At 43.8% G+C, this 17,838-nt stretch overlaps 1 protein-coding gene across 1 annotated transcript in view; it reads left to right on the top strand.

Moving 5' to 3' along the window:
• Nucleotides 1-17,838, top strand: part of diaph2 (diaphanous-related formin 2) — an 824,520-nt gene that overhangs the window by 452,171 nt on the left and 354,511 nt on the right. The window contains exon 20 of the mRNA XM_084041781.1: nucleotides 11,656-11,754. Coding sequence (XP_083897907.1) covers nucleotides 11,656-11,754 — 99 coding nt within the window. The remainder of the gene's footprint in view (nucleotides 1-11,655; nucleotides 11,755-17,838) is intronic.

Below are 17,838 nucleotides of genomic sequence, written 5' to 3'. Positions count from 1 at the left end.
GTTAAGTTTATGAATAACGTCAGGTAGTTTAGGCATAGTTTTTACTGAGGTTACGCATAGGAATAACTGGTGGCGACCGTTCTGCCCGAATTTGACCCGGGGCGAGCGCGTTTTTGGGGGCGAGTGTTCTTCTTGTATTCACACATACCTGTTTGTTTGTTTTTTGGGGGCGGGGGGGGGGTTGCGTTAGCTTTGAACTCTGTTGTGTATGCACTCAAACCTATCGCACCCTTCACACAACTTCCATCGTCATTATCATTAGCAGCCACTAACCCCCCCCCCTCTCCCTCCACCCCCCCCCCTCTGTTATCATTAGACCTGATGATGATTACATGGTTAAGAACTCCACCTCTAACCTCCAACCAGCAGCTCTTTCCTAATCACTTCACCTTGAGGCTTGAGGAGCGTCCCCCGCTCCAACATTCCTGTTGTGTGAAGGTTAACCCATTAAGACCTGAGGCCGCGGACCCCCCCCCCCCCCCCCCATCTCAAAATACTTTGTTCCAGGGACCCCCCGGATCGAAGCATAAGATTTGAGTTACGGGTTTTTCTAAAATAGCAGATCTACAAGCTCATAGCGCGGCACTCGGTGCCGCGCTACGAGCTTGTAGAACTGCTATTTTTGAATAGCCAAAGAAATCTTAAAATGACACAGATGCGTTCCCGGTCTTAATGGGTTAAAGCTTGGCAGAGAGAGAAACATTTGCACAAATTAACTCAGTCAGTGAGAGAGATGCTTGCGACAGACGCCTTCCCCCCCTAAATGTATCGTCTATTTTGGGCCCTAAATTGACAATGCATTTAAATCAGGTTTCCCCGTTTTCAATTTTTGGATCAAATTGAATTACACATTCTCTCAATCCCAAGGTGTTTGCTTTTTCCTTTGGGCAAATTCAATTAGACATTTTCAACTTTTTTTCTTCTCAGCTATTCGATCAATGCATCTTTTGCCAAGGCTGACAACAAGGAAACAAACCACGTCGGGGCCCTGAATGAACAAGAAAAGGGATTGGATTTATTTTATTTTTTTGAGTGGGAGCACACACTTTTGAGAATCGAGATAGTGGGAGGCATGGACGGAGAGGTTTATATCCAGACGGCATATTGGCTTTGGGTGGAGAGAGAGAGAGAGAGAGAGAGAGAGAGAGACTTCTGTTTAGCTCCTAGTCAATGGGTGAAATTGGTCACAGCTGGACTCACAACTGGTCAAATGATGTTTTCAGACCTTCAGTGTTGTGCTCTCTATAGTTTGGAAAGACCTCACTTGTTATTCAAGGTGTGTGATTGGGGGCAAGCAGAGACCTTCTCTGGCACTAACGGATGTTTAGCAAACACTTTGATCGCTCTATTTTCCCCCTTAAACCATTAAGACCTGTAACGCATCTGTGTCATTTTAGATTTCTTTGGCTGTTCTAAAAATAGCAGATCTACAAGCTCATAGCGCGGCACCGAGTGCCGCGCTATGAGCTTGTAGATCTGCTATTTTTTGAAAAATAGTGAACAGTTTTGTGAAAATCTTTGCTTCTGCGTCTTCTAAATCCTAACAGTTTTTTTTTTTAAACATATGTTGCTATAATATCAGTTTTTGCATGTCAAGGACCCCCAAAATGACATGTATTTGGCCGCGGACCCCCATCTCAAAATATGTTCTTCCAGGGACCCCCAGAAGCAAAGATTTCAGTTCCAAATGTTCGCTTGAAAAAAAAATATATTGAAAGGATTTGCACAAATGTTCACGATTTCTCAAAAATAGCAGATCTACAAGCTCATAGCGCGGCACTCGGTGCCGCGCTATGAGCTTGTATATCTGCTATTTTTGAATAGCCAAAGTGTAAAATAATGCTTTTTCGCTCAAATCAAGAAGTGACACAGATGCGTTCCAGGTCTTAAAGGGTTAAAGTGACTCCTCCTCTGCGGTCAGTATGCTCCCGGCTGAGGTGACCCCCAGGTTCTCCGAGGGAGAGTATTTTCACATCTGTTTTCTGTTTTCACGCCGTAACAATTGAAAGAGATACACAGAGCTTCAAAGGGAAGGCAGGCAGTGGCTCCTGCAACATGGCAGCCTTAATGTGGAGAGAGATGCGCTGTAGGGGGTTTAACGGGCGATACCGAACTTCTCAATGATTCAACTGAAAAGTGGCCAATTTGAGAGGAAAGCGACAAACGATATGGCTAGGAAGACGGATCAAAGCAACACACGCGGTGTGTTCCTCTGAGCCTTTTTTAGTGGCGCTTCAAACTTCCCCTTGTTACATCAGCAAATCAAAAAAAAGCATTATACAGAGGCCAAACTTTGAACACAACTTCCCTTTGAAACAAATAACACCTTTGTTTTCGAGTAGGAGATCATCCTCTGCTGCCTAACTACATATATCAAAGTCATAGGCATTATACCCGGAGGTGATTTAAAACAGCAAATGTAGTTTGAAATGCACTGTATAGCCCTTTTTTTTCTCCTGTGGAATTGATATTGCAGCGGAACAGGCATGGCTAAGGCCAATGGCTCTCCCCCCCTCAGAATCCATCTCCTTTAGCCCATTAAGACCGGGAACGCATCTGTGTGTCATTTTTAGATTTCTTTGAGCCATTAAAAAAATAGCAGATATGCAAGCTCATAGCGCGGCACCGAGTGCCGCGCTATGAGCTTGTATATCTGCTATTTTCTTGAAAAATCGTGAAAGTTTGTGCAAATCTTTCAATATATGTATATTTTTAACATTTTTAACTTTAATCTTTACTTCTGGGGATTCAACAAATGTCTTCTAAATCCTAACAGTTTTTTGGGAAAAAAAAACAAAAAAAAACGTATTGTGCTATAATATCAGTGGTCCTCAAACCTTTTTCATGTCAAGGACCCCCCCAAAATGACATGTATTTGGCCGTGGACCCCCCATCTCAAAATATGTTGAGATGGGGGGGCAATATGAAGCAAAGATTTCAGTAAAAAAAAAAAAGTATATATTCAAAGATTTGCACAAATTTCCACACAAAAAAAAGAAGCAGATCTACAAGTGCTTGCATATCTGCTATTTTTTTGAATAGCCCAAAGAAATCTTAAGATGCGTTCCCCCCGGTCTGAAAGGGTTAGAGAGGCTGGCAGCTCTAGCGGCTCAATCGGTGTGAGTCTCCGGGATGGAGGACAGGGCACATGTTTGGAGGCAGATTGCACATTGGAAGGAATAAATTGCTTCTGCGGAGAGCCAGACTCCACATTGTCTGTTCCACTCTGTGTTGCCCTGCCTTTAACCCGTCAAGACCGGGAACGCATCTGTGTGTGTCATTTTTAGATTTCTTTGGGCTATTCAAAAATAGCAGATATGCAAGCGCATGGCGCGGCTACAAGCTTGTAGATCTGCTATTTTTTAAATATTTTTTTTTCAATCATGAAAATTTGCGCAAATCTTTGAATACATATTTTTTAAAGCGAACATTTGTAACTCAAATCTTTGCTTCTGGGAGATTCTACAAATGTCTTCTAAATCCTAACAGTTTTCTGAAAAATTGCTATAATCAGTGGTTCTCAAACTTTTTTCATGTCAAGGACCCGCAAAATGATATGTATTTGGCCGCGGACCCCCCTCTCAAAATATGTTGTTCCAGGGACCCCCCAGAAGCAAAGATTTGAGTTACAAATGTTCGCTTTAAAAAAATATATATTATTCAAAGATTTGCACACATTTTCACGATAAAAAAAAAAAATAGCAGATCTACAAGATCATAGCGCGGCACTCGGTGCCGCGCTACGATCTTGTAGATCTGCTATTTTTGAATAGCCAAAGAAATCTTAAAATGACACACAGATGCGTTCCCGGTTCGAATGGGTTAAATATGTTCGGTGAAGACCTGTCATCTGCACTTTCTTTTATTTCTCCTCAAGCCCCCCCCCCCCCTCATTGGTGATGGTGATGGTGGTGGTGGTGGTGGGGGGGTTCTCTAGCCGCCGTATGGCTCTGTTGTGTCCGGAAGTGAACATGTGGTAGTGTTTAGCTTTGTAATGCCCCGGAGCTCTTCTGGCCGCCTTGAGGGAGATATCACACATGGAAAGGCAAAGCCAAAGAAAGGATTCTGCGGGCCAGCAAACAAACTGGACGTCCAAGTGTTGGAGGAAAAAAAAAAAAAAAAAAACTCTTGGTATCACAGAGCCCTCCCCATGGGTAGGCTATACCTCAGGCCAAAGCCAACAGACCAGACTTAACCCGTTGAGACCGGGAACGCATCATTATTTTACACTTTGGCTATTCAAAAATAGCAGATACACAATAGCGCGGCACTGAGTGCCGCGCTACGAGCTTGTAGATCTGCTATTTTTTCAAAAATCGTGAACATGTGCGCAAATCGTTGAATATATATAGTTTTAAAGCGAACATTTTTAACTCAAATCTTTGCTTCTGGCAGGTCCCTGGAACAAAATATTTTGAGATGGGGGTCGGCGGCCAAATACATATCATTTTGGGGGTCCTTGACATGAAAAAGTTTGAGAACCACTGATATAGAAACATACGTTTTTTTCAGAATACTGTTGGGATTTGGAAGACATTTTGTAGAATCGGAACCTCAGGCCTTAATGGGTTAACAAAGAAGCCAAGTCATCCTTAATCAGCCAAATCTGGGTTTTTACTCATTATTTATATTGGGCTTCTGTCCCCCGCCCCCCAAAACTCAAAGAATCCATTTTTTGTGTTGACTCCTCTTGGCTCTGAACCAGTTTTAACTCCTCCTCAGTTAATGGAATGTGTAACAGTTTGAATCACTTGGGCTTTCCGTTCATGTGGTTTGTGTTGGCAACAGGGGGAACCTTGTATGGGTTTGTGTTCAAACACATTTTGCGAAACAGCCTTTCTCCCCTGATGATGTCTTTTCACATAAGCCTCCCGCACCTGTGAGTTGTTAGAATACAACAAATCATTGTGTGGATGATTTAATTTTTTTTTAATGGTTTAACAATGCACTCCTACTCTACAGCATCTGATTTTGTTCAATATGAAGTTACAAAAAAAATACATATTTGACCTTCTCTCCCTTTCTAGGAGAAAAGTTCAGCTCGGCATTATAATGGCTTTGCTAAATGCAATGTTATTTTAATATGACAAAAGAAAACATGTTTTTGGCCAACATCTTAGCATTAATTTACTGAACTGTAGCTTATTTTGTGAAGACAATGTCGGAGTCAAATGTTCACTTTCACATTTACACAGACTGTTCAGTGGAATCGATAACATTTTCTAACCAAGAACCTTCCACCTGATTAATTTGGATTCCCGGTGTGTGTGGGAATCCAAATTAATAACAAAAAATACATGACTCTGTTGTGATTAAGACAGTGTTATTGCCATGTACTTGCGTGGCAGGTTGTCACGTAATTGATATGTCTTAATGAGAAATGGCTTCAAAGTTTTCATAGTTACATACGACAACATCTAAGCAAGCCTGTTAGCTGTCTCCAACCCCACCCACACCACCCCATTTCCCCATTTCCACCACATTGGAAGCATACAGTTTTTGTCTCTAAATGGCTGCATGGGAGATTGCATTAACAAATAAAAGGCTGTTGCATGAGGGATGGCATTGTTGTCAGAAGCATTACGTTATTAGCCACCAGGCAACCGGCGACGACACGTTTCAGTTTTCTTGGCAAGCGCATTAATCAACACATCGTGTAAACCTCTCTCTGTTGGAGTGGGTGAACGGTTAAGCTTTTATTTGGCAAAGAGAGACTTGGGCGATCATTACTCGCTTAAACACACTTTCCCTTGAGAAGGGGGGAGGAGGGAGGGGAAAAAAAAAGGGAATGAAACAACAAACCGTCTTCTCACTTGAAGAGTCGTATAAGCAGTACGTCTCGTAATTAGAAGTTGTTTCTAGGACACGTTCTCTACAACACAGTGTTGTTTTTGTTGTTGTTGTGGTGGTAAACCATCTGGTTGAAACATGCCACCTACAGTCATTCCTCTCTCTCTCTCACACACACACACGCACGCACGCACGCACACACACACACACACACACACACACACACACACACACACACACACACACATAAACACACGCGCGCGCGCACACACATCCGGGTGCTCACATAGACTGGCGTGTTACTCAGTGTGTAGGCTATGTGTGTGTGTGTGTGTGTGTGTGTGTGTGTGTGTGTGTGTGTGTGTGTGTGTGTGTGTGTGTGTGTTGTGTGTGTGTGTGTGTGTGTGTGTGGAGCCCTCCAGGACCCATCAGTCCACATGCGGCGCTCGGAAGGAAACATGTGACATGTGGCATAATTGAGTCAGCCAGCAAAATGCTGTCGCAGAAGCTCAGCCAGCGCTGTTCCCTGAGCCGGTGCCACCACTCAGCTCCCAGTGGGAGAGCTCTGAGCACCCATGGTGTTACACACCAGAAGGGATTGTGTCTGTTTCTCGCATTATATCAGAGACACTGTTTTTCTATTTAACCCGTTATATCCGGGAACGCATCTGTGTCATTTTAGATTTGATACTGTAGATTAGATTTTTTATACTTTGGCTAATCAAAAAATAGCAGATCTACAAGCTCATAGTGCATCACTTTGTGCCGCGCTATGAGCTTGTACTGTAGCTCTGCTACTTTTTTTTTATTGTGAACAAAATCTTTGAATTTATATATTTTTTTATAATGAACTTTTTTAACTCAAATCTTTGCTTCTGGGGGTCCCTGGAACAAAACATTTAGAGATGGGGGTCGGCAGCCAAATACATATCATTTTGGGTGGTCCTTGACATGAAAAACTTTGAGCACCACTGACATAGAAACATACGTTTTTTTCAAAAAACGAATAGTATTTAGGAGACATTTTGTAGAATCGGTTCTTCTAGCTCTTAATGGTTAATTTGAGATGGCATGGGGTGGGTTTGGGTAAGGCGGGGGTGGCGATAAAAGGAGGGAGGGAGGGGAAGGGGGGACTGGGGGGCGAGGAGAGGACAGGACAGATGAGGACGCTGATCGATTGGCAGAGAAGCGTCCTGCTGAGAGTGCGAGGTATTCAAGGTGAGAGATTCAACCGGGCAGCGGGGAGAGAGAGAGGGGAATGGAGGGGTGAAGAGAAGGCTTTTAGAAACGTTGTGGGCAGCCCAAAAAAATGCTCTTCCTCTGTTTAACGTGCCCTCAATCTGTGGGCCGTGTGGGCGTCCACCTCGGGGAGATCATTGTTTCCCACTCGTTGTGTTTTTTCTACATCTCCGGTTTCTTTGTCTAAGGCTCCTTCTTGCCCCCATGAGTAGCTCAGCACGAGTCCTTGGATCAGAGCCACCAGGCTGTGTTAAGAAAATAATATTAATAGCTGCAGTGAACTGGCCTGCTGAACTCGAGTCAGGGTGTTATTGGTCTGTGAAGTCTTCGTCAAACGGTTTGACAAGAGGGTTGTTTTACCAGGGCCTGGTTTGAATTATGAGTGTTGAGTGACTTTTTATCAGAGATATGAAGGTGGGGGTGGCGGGGGGGGGGCAGGGATAAGCGTTATCGGGAGAACGCGAACCTTGGAATCCAATGAAACGAGATAGGGCTATATTTTCCAACGTCTTGTAGAATCAAGGGCCTCATAAAAGCCCATATCCTCAAATTATGCTTCAACGGTCCCCTCTGTGGGGAGGCTAGCCTTCGGAACAGCCTGGAAAGCATTAACCACAAGGCCATATCAAAAGTCAATGTTTGACTCATTCTGCTACGTCCCCGAAATCATTCAATTTTCTTCCTCCAGTATCCAATTCAACCTCTTTAACCACTACTTACCACGTTCTTTTTTCACGCTTTCAACACCGAATCTATTCGCCGAAAATAGCCGATCTACAAGCTCACAACGTGTCACAATGCCACGCACTGTGAGCTTTTAGATCAACTATTTTCACTATTCGTTGTGCAGCGTGTAAGGTTTTTAAGTTGTTAATCATCTACACTTTAATTCTGTGGCAACAGATGACTTCCTCACTTCAAGACTGAAAAGCTGTTCCCAAAAGGGCTGACCCTGTTGCCTACTATTGTAAATCTGTGAAATGCACACGTTCTGGTGGATAGAGTGAGTTATCTTTTTAACCCATTAAGACCTGGAACTGTGTCATTTTTTGATTTGAGCTAAAAAGCATTATTTTACACTTTGGGCTATTCAAAAATAGCAGATCTACAAGCTCATAGCGCGGCACCGAGTGCCGCGCTACGAGCTTGTAGATCTGCTATTTTTGAAAAATCGTGAAAATGTGTGCAAATCTTTGAATGTATATATTTTTAAAGCGAACATTTTTAACTCAAATCGTAGCTTCTGGGGGGTCCCTGGAACAAAATATTTTGATGGGGGTCGGCGGCCAAATACATATCATTTTGGGGGTCCTTGACATGAAAAGGTTTGAGATATAGAAACAAACGTTTTTCAGAAAACTGTTGGGATTTAGGAGACATGTAGAATCGGCTTCAGGTCGACAAAAGGTGGGGCCTCTTGCTCCAATGCTGATTAAACCCAGGTTATTGTAGTAGTGGGGCCCCCCCTCTGTTTGAGCTGTACAGTATGTACTGTGTGTGTGTGTGTGTGTGTGTGTGTGTGTGTGTGTGTGTGTGTGTGTGTGTGTGTGTGTGTGTGTGTGTGTGTGTGTGTGTGTGTGTGTGTGTATATGTATATAAATGATATACTGTGTATATATATATGAAACAATCTCATGCCCGAACACATACAGTATGCGTTGATAGGAAGCGCTGAAGTTTGGGGCGCGGGCGCCTCCAGCATCATACTTCTGCCTTACTGGCTGCCCAGGAGATGCTGCTGCTGCCTGTTTGATTGTTTCTTCAAATATGCAAGAAGCCGCTGCTAAGGGAGAGGCTTGTTTGTTCTAGATTTCCTGGGAGAGTCCCACCTTGGGCTTAAATAAATAGAGGCGTTGTGATGATTAGCAGCAAAGCAGCGCTGCCTGCAATGCCGCTCCCACATGCTGAAGGGGGAGGAGGGGTGGAAAAAGTACTCACTTTGTTTTTTTACTTCAGTAAAAGTATCAATATTGCAATGTAGAAATACTCTGTTACAAGTAACAGTCTGGAACTCTACATTTACTTGAGTGAAAGTACTAAAGTATTGAAAGTCCTCCTTATGAATGAAATGTCCAATTTCACAAGTTTTCAAGTGTATAAATGTATAACAATTTTTTGAAAATAGCAGATCTACAAGCTCACAACACGTCACAGGCTTGTAGATCGGCTATTTATTTTCTTTATCTACAAAGTAACTAGTAACTAAAGTTTTCAAATAATAATAGTGGACAATATGATTTGCCTTTGTGTTGTAGTGAGTAGAAGTAAAATTATGGAACATTGGAAATACTAATACATACCTCAACATTGTACAGTACTTGAGTATATGCCGCCTCCTTTTCATGTTTTCAAACCGCAACGTATAAATCCCTCGATCTCCAGTTTTCATAATTGACACCTTTGTCAAGTCCCGCCCATGGTTGTGCCCCTCTTCGCACCCATTGGTTGCTGTTTCTTGGTTGGACACAAATCCCTTCTTTCCATCCACTAGCATTGAAATAACGGGGCCTCCGCCATGTGCGGCGGCTACCAATTATGGCAGAGACAGCACAGTGCTTTGCCAGCCCTTTTTGCCTCCTTTTTGGGCATCCCAAGTTGTTGAAACCCTCTAACAACCAATCTGTGAATATGTCCTACTACGCTACCGAAGGAAATTACCCCACACACACACACACACGCACACGCGCACACGCACACGCGCACACACACACACACACACACACACACACACACACACACACACACACACACACACACACACACACACGTGCACCCGCTCAAGCGCACGTTGGTATGAGAGTGGGGGGGTTGGGGGAGGCATCAGTGTTACAGCGTGCCTATTGTTGTTAGAACAGCAGATCACTTTATACGGTGTCAGGTTAGAAGACCCTTTCATCACTCAGTTCTTCCAACTCAACACCTTCACGTTTCAACCGTATTATGCTCTATTGCCCCCGCGAGAGTTAACACAGCTTGAGCACAAGCAAGAAAGTGATTCTTTTTGAATGATTAAGTTGCCATTTTGAATAGTTTTGCCGGTAGGTTTCTTCTAGTGCTCGGGTACAAAAGGAGGACATTTATAGCAGCATGCACTAGACTAGCCCATTAAGACCTGGAACGCATCTGTGTCATTTTTAGATTTGAGCTAAAAAAAAAAGCATTATTTTACACTGGCTATTCAAAAATAGCAGATCTACAAGCTCGTAGCACGGCACCGAGTGCCACGCTACGAGCTTGTAGATCTGCTATTTTTGAAAAATCGTGAAAATGTGTGCAAATCTTTGCATACATTTTCTTTTAAAAGCGTTTTTTAACATTTTTAACTCAAATCTTTGCTTCTGGGGGGTCGCTGGAACAAAATATTTTGAGATGAGGGGTCCGCGGCCAAATACATATAATGTTGAGGGTCCTTGACATGAAAAAGTTTGAGAACCACTGATATAGAAACATAGGTTTTTTTCAGAAAACTGTTGGGATTTGGGAGACATTTTTTGGTAGAATCGGCTTCGGGTCTTAATGGGCTAGAAATAGTAAGACAATGCAGAACCTGGGAAACCGGATGAGATGGTAATGGGAACGGGGATGAGATGGTAAACAACAGAAAGTGCTAGAGATAAGATAAACCCCTCGATTCCAGTCAACTCTTATCAGCCACGACTGACGGGGTTGTCAGCTTCGTTAAGTGAATCGTGATGGGATTTTTGTTTGAATTACACGTCTTTCCTCGCAAATTTTAAAAGATCAGGGACGGCAATCTTAACCACATTGTACTCTTGAGTCCCTTTTCTGGGCATGTCATTATGGCGAACATTCAGTTAACCCATTAAGACCTGGAACGCATCTGTCTGTAATTTTTAGATTTTAGAGAAAAAGCATTATTTTACACATTGGCTATTCAAAAATAGCAGATATACAAGCTCATAGCGCGGCACCGAGTGCCGCGCTACGAGCTTGTAGATCTGCTATTAATTTTTTTTATCGTGAAAATGTGTGCAAATCTTTGAATACTACATATTATTTTAAAGCATTTTTAACTCAAATCTTTGCTTCTGGGGGGGTCCCTGGAACAAACCATTTTGAGATGGGGGTCGGCGGCCAAATACATATCATTTTGGGGGTCCTTGACATGAAAAAGTTTGAGAACCACTGATATAGAAACATACGTTTTTTTTTCAGAATACTGTTGGGATTTAGAAGAGATTTTGTAGAATCGGAACCTCAGGCCTTAATACGTTAAGATTAGTTGATCTACGGTCCCTATACGTTTTTAAATATGTATTTATATATATATTTACCACATACAGTACAGCATGTTGAGTATGTGTAGGTATTTTCTTTCCACCTTTTTGCACTCTTTTGCCCTGCTTACAGGTGACGATTTGAGTAATGTCCCCCGTCACCTTGGGCCCTCATAAATGCTTATACTTCTGCCCTTTCTTTTGACCTGAATCTTCATGTCAAAGTTGTTTAACTTTAACTGTCTCAAAGTAATGAACACAGGCAGCGTTGAAGTCCTGATGGACAGCGTTATACAGTACGACCTCTGTCATGACGGTGCACGTACGTGGCAGCCATCCTAAAAAAAGTTCTCTTGTCTTTTTCTTTTCTCATTTTCTCTCCCCGCAGTGAAAAAGGACGTGGACGTAACGGACAACAGAATGACACAGTTCAAGAAGAAGGCGAAAGAACTTCGGATCCTGGATTCCAAGACGGCGCAGAATCTTTGTAAGTACCCGGGGAAGGGGAGGTCCTTGGGGTTCTCTGATGGTCCCTGGGGGAGTGATTATGGATCCCACCTACGCTCCAGGATATAGACCCGCCTTACCTGTCTGATTGGCTCCCTGGCAGGCACAGTCTTACTATGGGTTAGGGTTAAGGCTAGGTTTAGGCATAGTTTAGGCATAGTCTTACTGAGGTTAGGGTTAGGGTTAGGTTTAGGCATAGTTGCAAAAACGAGAACTGTTAATCACAGCGACTACTGTACTGACCAATCACAGCGGGGTTTGCCTGGAGCTACGGTGGGATCCTTAATAACGGGGGGGGGGGGGGGGGGGGACTGTTAGGGACACTTTAGTCTCGCGTAGCCAGACAACTATTCCACAATCTCCCAATGCTACATACAGCAGAGTCTGGAACTACACCTCCCGAAATCCGAGGCAGGAAGCTGTCATCTGTTCCTTATTTCCGTTCACAAGAATATTTTTTAAATATATGTACATTTTATTTTTGAATTTCCATTTCTGCTAAGCAGCAAGCTAGATTTTGATTTATATTAGGACAAATTTGCACGACTGTAAAGACGGAGCGGGCGTCACATCCGCTTTATCGCTGGATCATTTTTCCGTTTGCTCCAGACGGTATGACGGAAGCGTTTGAAAATTGAGGGAGACAAACAGTCTGGCTCGTGAGACACTATAAGGACACTGTGACACATGGGCCGGGTGAGCCGGGGGTTCAAACCGGCTGCGTTACGATTCCCAGATGGACGTTCTACCCACTCAGCCACAGCCGCACTACATCATGCACTTACTGTTGCTGTATGTCCTTGTATGACCACTCTGTCCTTAGCCTCCATCTTCTAACGTGTGCCAATGCACATTATGTGTTCAGTATGTGCACTGGCATGTGTGCTACCCGATAGCCTCATGCTCAACACTGGCTGTTGTCGGGCAGAAACCTCTAACCTTCTAACTTGTGTTTTTTTTCGTAAATGAACGCCACGTTGATCACACTACAGCGTCACACAAAAGAGCATCAAAAGCAGCAGATCCACAAGTGCTATACACTGATAGCGTCGTCGTTACAGTATGTCATTAGACTCAGTGTACATAACCCTACAGATGTCTCCCCAGCCCCTCAACATGGAAACCGCTCCACCTGAGCCTGTGTGGAAAGTGCTTTCTTGGCAATAGTTCAGTGGGGTCACCGCAGCAGCCAGTAGGAATGGACCACGTCCAAGTGCTCCATCTGTAATGATTTGTAAAGCAAATTCATAACACAATGTCTAGGTGTCGTGACCCCCCCCCCCCCCCCCCCCCCCAGCCTGTAGGGACCACAGATTGTCCGTATTGTACCTCAACCTCCGACCTGTGCTTTGCCTGGGTGTGTTAAGGCGGTGGATCTCAAAGTGGGGGTCCTTGGCTATTCAAAAATAGCCAAGTGCCACGGCGTCAGCTTGTCATCTATGTTCGAACATTTTTAGAAAAATGTTGAATCATTAACCCATTAAGACCTGAAGCCGATTCTACATGTCTCCTAAATCTCAACAGTTTTCTGAAAAACGTATGTTTCTATATCAGTGGTGCTCAATCTTTTTCATCCCCCAAAATTGTATTTATTTGGCCGCGGACCCCCATCAAAATGCTTTGTTCCAGGGACCCCTCAGAAGCAAAGATTTGAGTTAAAAATGTTCGCTTTAAAAATATATATATTCAAAGATTTGCACACATTTTCACGATTTTTCAAAAATAGCAGATCTACAAGCTCATAGCGCGGCACTCGGTGCCGCGCTATGAGCTTGTGTATCTGCTATTTTTGAATAGCCAAAGTGTAAAATAATGCTTTTTAGCTCAAATAAAACAAATGACACAGATGCGTTCCAGGTCTTCTCTCCTGGGGGGGGTCCCTGGCACAAAACCTTTTCAGATCGGGGTCCGCAGCAAAATACATATCATTTAGGATATCCTTGACTTGACAAAAGTTTGAGAACCACTGTGTGTGTGTGTGTGTGTGTGTGTGTGTGTGTGTGTGTGTGTGTGTGTGTGTGTGTGTGTGTGTGTGTGTGTGTGTGTGTGTGTGTGTGTGTGTGTGTGTGTGCACGTGCGTGCGTGCGTGCGTGCGTGCGTGCGTGGGGAGCCCTTGCTCAGCAATCATCTCAAGTCGGATACAAGTTATCAATAAAAAGCTTCTACCTCAGCGTCATGGCGACAGCTCAAGTCCCTCCTATTCCTCCCCTTATGACCCCCCCTCCCCATCCCATCTCCATAAAGTGTGCGTATGAATTCATTGCAGGGAGAGAGAGGGGGGGGGGGGGGGGGGCTCACTGTCTATCGGGTGGTGTCTCCTCCTGATTGATGGGCACGGCATGAGAAAGCATTTTTTTTCCCCCTCCCCACTTCTTTTTATTTTTATTTTGTCGCCCACCTCTTTTTTTGAGACGTGTGTCTCAGCTTGGATATCCCGTACCTCAGAGTTGGAACAACATAGCTGATAATAACCCCTCATGAAATATGTATGTTAACCCATGAAGGCCTGAGTTTCCAATTCTCCAAAATGTCTTCTAAATCGCAACAGTTTAAAAAAAAAAACTTAGGTTTGCTATGTCAGTGGTTCTCAAACTCTTTCACTTCAAGGACCCCAACATGTATATGTATTTGGCCGCGGACCCCCATCTCTAAATATGTTGTTCCAGGGACCCCCAGAAGCAAAGATTTTAGTTACAAATGTTTGCTTTAAAAATATATAGCCTATATTCAAAGATTTGCACACATTTTCTCGATTTTTCAAGAATAGCAGATCTACAAGCTCATAGCGCGCTAAGCGCGGCACTCTGTGCCACGCTATGAGCTTGTAGATCTGCTATTTTTGAATAGCCAAAGTGTGAAATAATGCTTTTTAGCTCAAATCTAAAAATGACACAGACGCGTTCCCGGTCTCAATGGGTTAAATGCTAAAATCACAGGTCACAGACCTACCCACCACCACCCGTTTCTCTCTTATTTTTATTCTTCTCCTTCTCCTTCTCCTTCTCCTTCTTCTTCTTCTTCTTCTTCTTCTTCTTCCTCCCCTCCTCCTTCTTTATCCCCTGTTTTCCTTTATACTTCGCTCCCTCTGTTATGCTAAGAGTACAGGGATATACGGCGGAATACATCAACACAAAGATGAATATATTTATGGGCGTGCGAGGTATAACTCTGTGTGTACGGGTACGGGTTGAGGAGTGCACGAGCAGAGAGAGAGAGAGAGAGAGCAAAAGCAAGAATGTCAAAATGTGCTGAGGGCGTACGTCTCGGAAATATCAACGAGCATAATTTCCTTTCCTATGTGGCATAGCGCGACGCCGTGGACAGCATAGCAGTGCATGAGGAGCCTCATATCATCAGCCTGTTCCTACGCGCACATGACAGATGAATGAGTTCATCAGCGAAAATATGGGGCTCTGGTGTCAGGGACGGTCGGGCGCGTCGAACATAAGGATGACATTCCGAGGGAGAGGTGTGTGTGTGTGTGTGTGTGTGTGTGTGTGTGTGTGTGCAGGGCGGCGTGCGCAAGCCAGCGCCCGCGCGCACAGGCCGTTGTGGCAACGTTGATTTGTGGCGCTGCCATCTTTGATTACAACCCTGGCAGATGGGCGCCGGATTTGGCAGGAAGCAGCAAACATGTGTAGAAAATCTCACCTTCAGAGCGCCAATGGCTGGGAGACATGTGCTGTGTGACACAACTCCCCCGAGTGGCCCTGACACACACAGCACCGCGTCATAGATCACATTCACCGCCTGCCCTTGGAAGAGCACCCCCACCCGTCCCCCCGTCGTCAACCCCAGCCCCCACCCCCTCCTACTGCCCTCCCCACGCCTCCTTTTCAACCTCTGTGTGCGAGTGGGTCGAGATGGGAGCTATACAATAGGAATGTCACCAGAAGTAAGCTTCTATAGTCATTGCATATAATTACACGTTAAACCATTACTAAGCTTGTCTGATGAAGCTCGCCGTTTTTCTCAAAGAGCTTGCATCTCAAACTGAAGGCTGGGGCGCGCGCACATACACACGCACGCACGCATAGACACACAAGCATGCGTGCAGGCACACACGCGCACACACAGACACACACACACACACACACACACACACACACACACACTCACACTCACACTCACACTCACGCACACGCATGCAAGAGTACACAGCCTGTCTATGTGTTTTTCCAAGAATGAACATGAACATGCAACCTCACCAGGTCAGATAGTGAAGGAGCTGTGATGCACAGTTTTTGGATAGTGCAATGTAATGTTCGTACATACATACATACATACATACATACATACATACATACATACATACATACATACATACATACATACAGTATTAGCAGTGGATTTCAAACTTTGTGTGTCCAAGTCACGCTGAAGGACAAGGCAAAATCTCAGCGTACTTATATTTGCGCAAAATAGCTTCTATAACATACGTTATCACAACTTGTCTCAGGGCACACCAGTGTGCTTGGGCACACCGTTTGGGAAGCGCCGGACTATATAATACTCAGCAGTAGGGGTGTGCCGATATATCGTCCCGCGATATATCGCGATACGTTTTCGCGACGATATGTATCGTTTTGAAGAAAAAAAAATATCGTTTTTGAAAAAAAAAAAAAATCTTTTTTTTTTTTTTTTTTTTTTTTTTACAATCATAATAATCAGGCATGCAAACGGCCCCGAAGTGAAAAGAGTGACAACATGTTTTTTTTTCGGGTCAGGTGTCACACTATTTGGATTGAAAACGGCTATTGTAGCTGAAAAGCTACAAGTTTGCATGTCTGAATAATGCAAAAACAGAATTATTTGTTTGCATTTTCTTTTTTTCTCCCCCATTTATTTTCATAATAAAAAAAGTGCGTATCGTATCGTATCGAAATCGTATCGAAGTTGTGAGCCAAATATCGTATCGTATCGTTTGGTGAAATTAGTGTATCGGCACACCCCTACTCAGCAGTGCAACCAGACCCCCCCTCGTCAACGTCAACCATAAATCCTCCACTCCCGTCATTTTCCACAACTTAAGATAATGTGGGTCTGAGATTTCATGAAGGATGAAGGATGTGTTTTTTTCAACACGATTTGGATACTAGTCAAGGCCCAGCTGAAATAATAGCTTTGAGGGGGCGGCATGGTGTAAGCCTTCCCATCTGTACACAGTAAGTGGTAGAGAGAAGAAGGATACTGGATAGGAAATAAAGGTTGCAAACAGGAATTAATGCAACCTTAACCCATTGAGACCTGAAGCCGATTCTACATGTCTCCTAAATCTCAACAGTTTTCTGAAAAACGTATGTTTCTATATCAGTGGTGCTCAATCTTTTTCATGTCAAGGACCCCCAAAATTATCTGTATTTGGCCGCGGACCCCCATCAAAATATTTTGTTCCAGGGACCCCCCAGAAGCAAAGTTTTGAGTTACAAATGTTTAAAAATATATATATTCAAAGATTTTCACACATTTTCACGAATTTTCAAAAATAGCAGATCTACAAGCTCGTAGCGCGGCACTCGGTGCCGCGCTATGAGCTTGTATATCTGCTATTTTTGAATAGCCCAAAGTGTAAAATAAGGCTTTTTAGCTCAAATCTAAAAATGACACAGTTCCAGGTCTTAATGGGTTAAAACACAAGTAAAATGCACACGTGCGATGGTAGTGAGGGTTGTGCTTTTCCAAGGAAGCAGAGCGAGGAAAAATATGCACAGTAACATCTTCTGTGTTAATCTAACCCAGAGAGTGTACTACACAATGGTACCAAAATGACCCGTGATGGTCCCTAGAGAGGGTATTATTTATCACTTCCACGATAGCCTCGAAAAAGACCACCATCGTAGCCGTCTCTGAGAAAACAAAACCTCTCTGCCTGAACGACTGCCGGCCTGTTGCACTTACAGTGACCGTGTTATCGTGAATCTCACACACACACACACACACACATGCACACGCACACACACACACACACACACACACACACACACACACACACACACACACACACACACACACACACACACACACACACACACACACACACACACACACACACACACACACACAC

The sequence above is a fragment of the Gymnoscopelus microlampas genome (genome assembly GCF_963454915.1).
Source record: "Gymnoscopelus microlampas genome assembly, chromosome: 18".
Classification (NCBI taxonomy): domain Eukaryota; kingdom Metazoa; phylum Chordata; class Actinopteri; order Myctophiformes; family Myctophidae; genus Gymnoscopelus; species Gymnoscopelus microlampas.
This window is presented reverse-complemented; position numbering and strand designations above follow the sequence as displayed.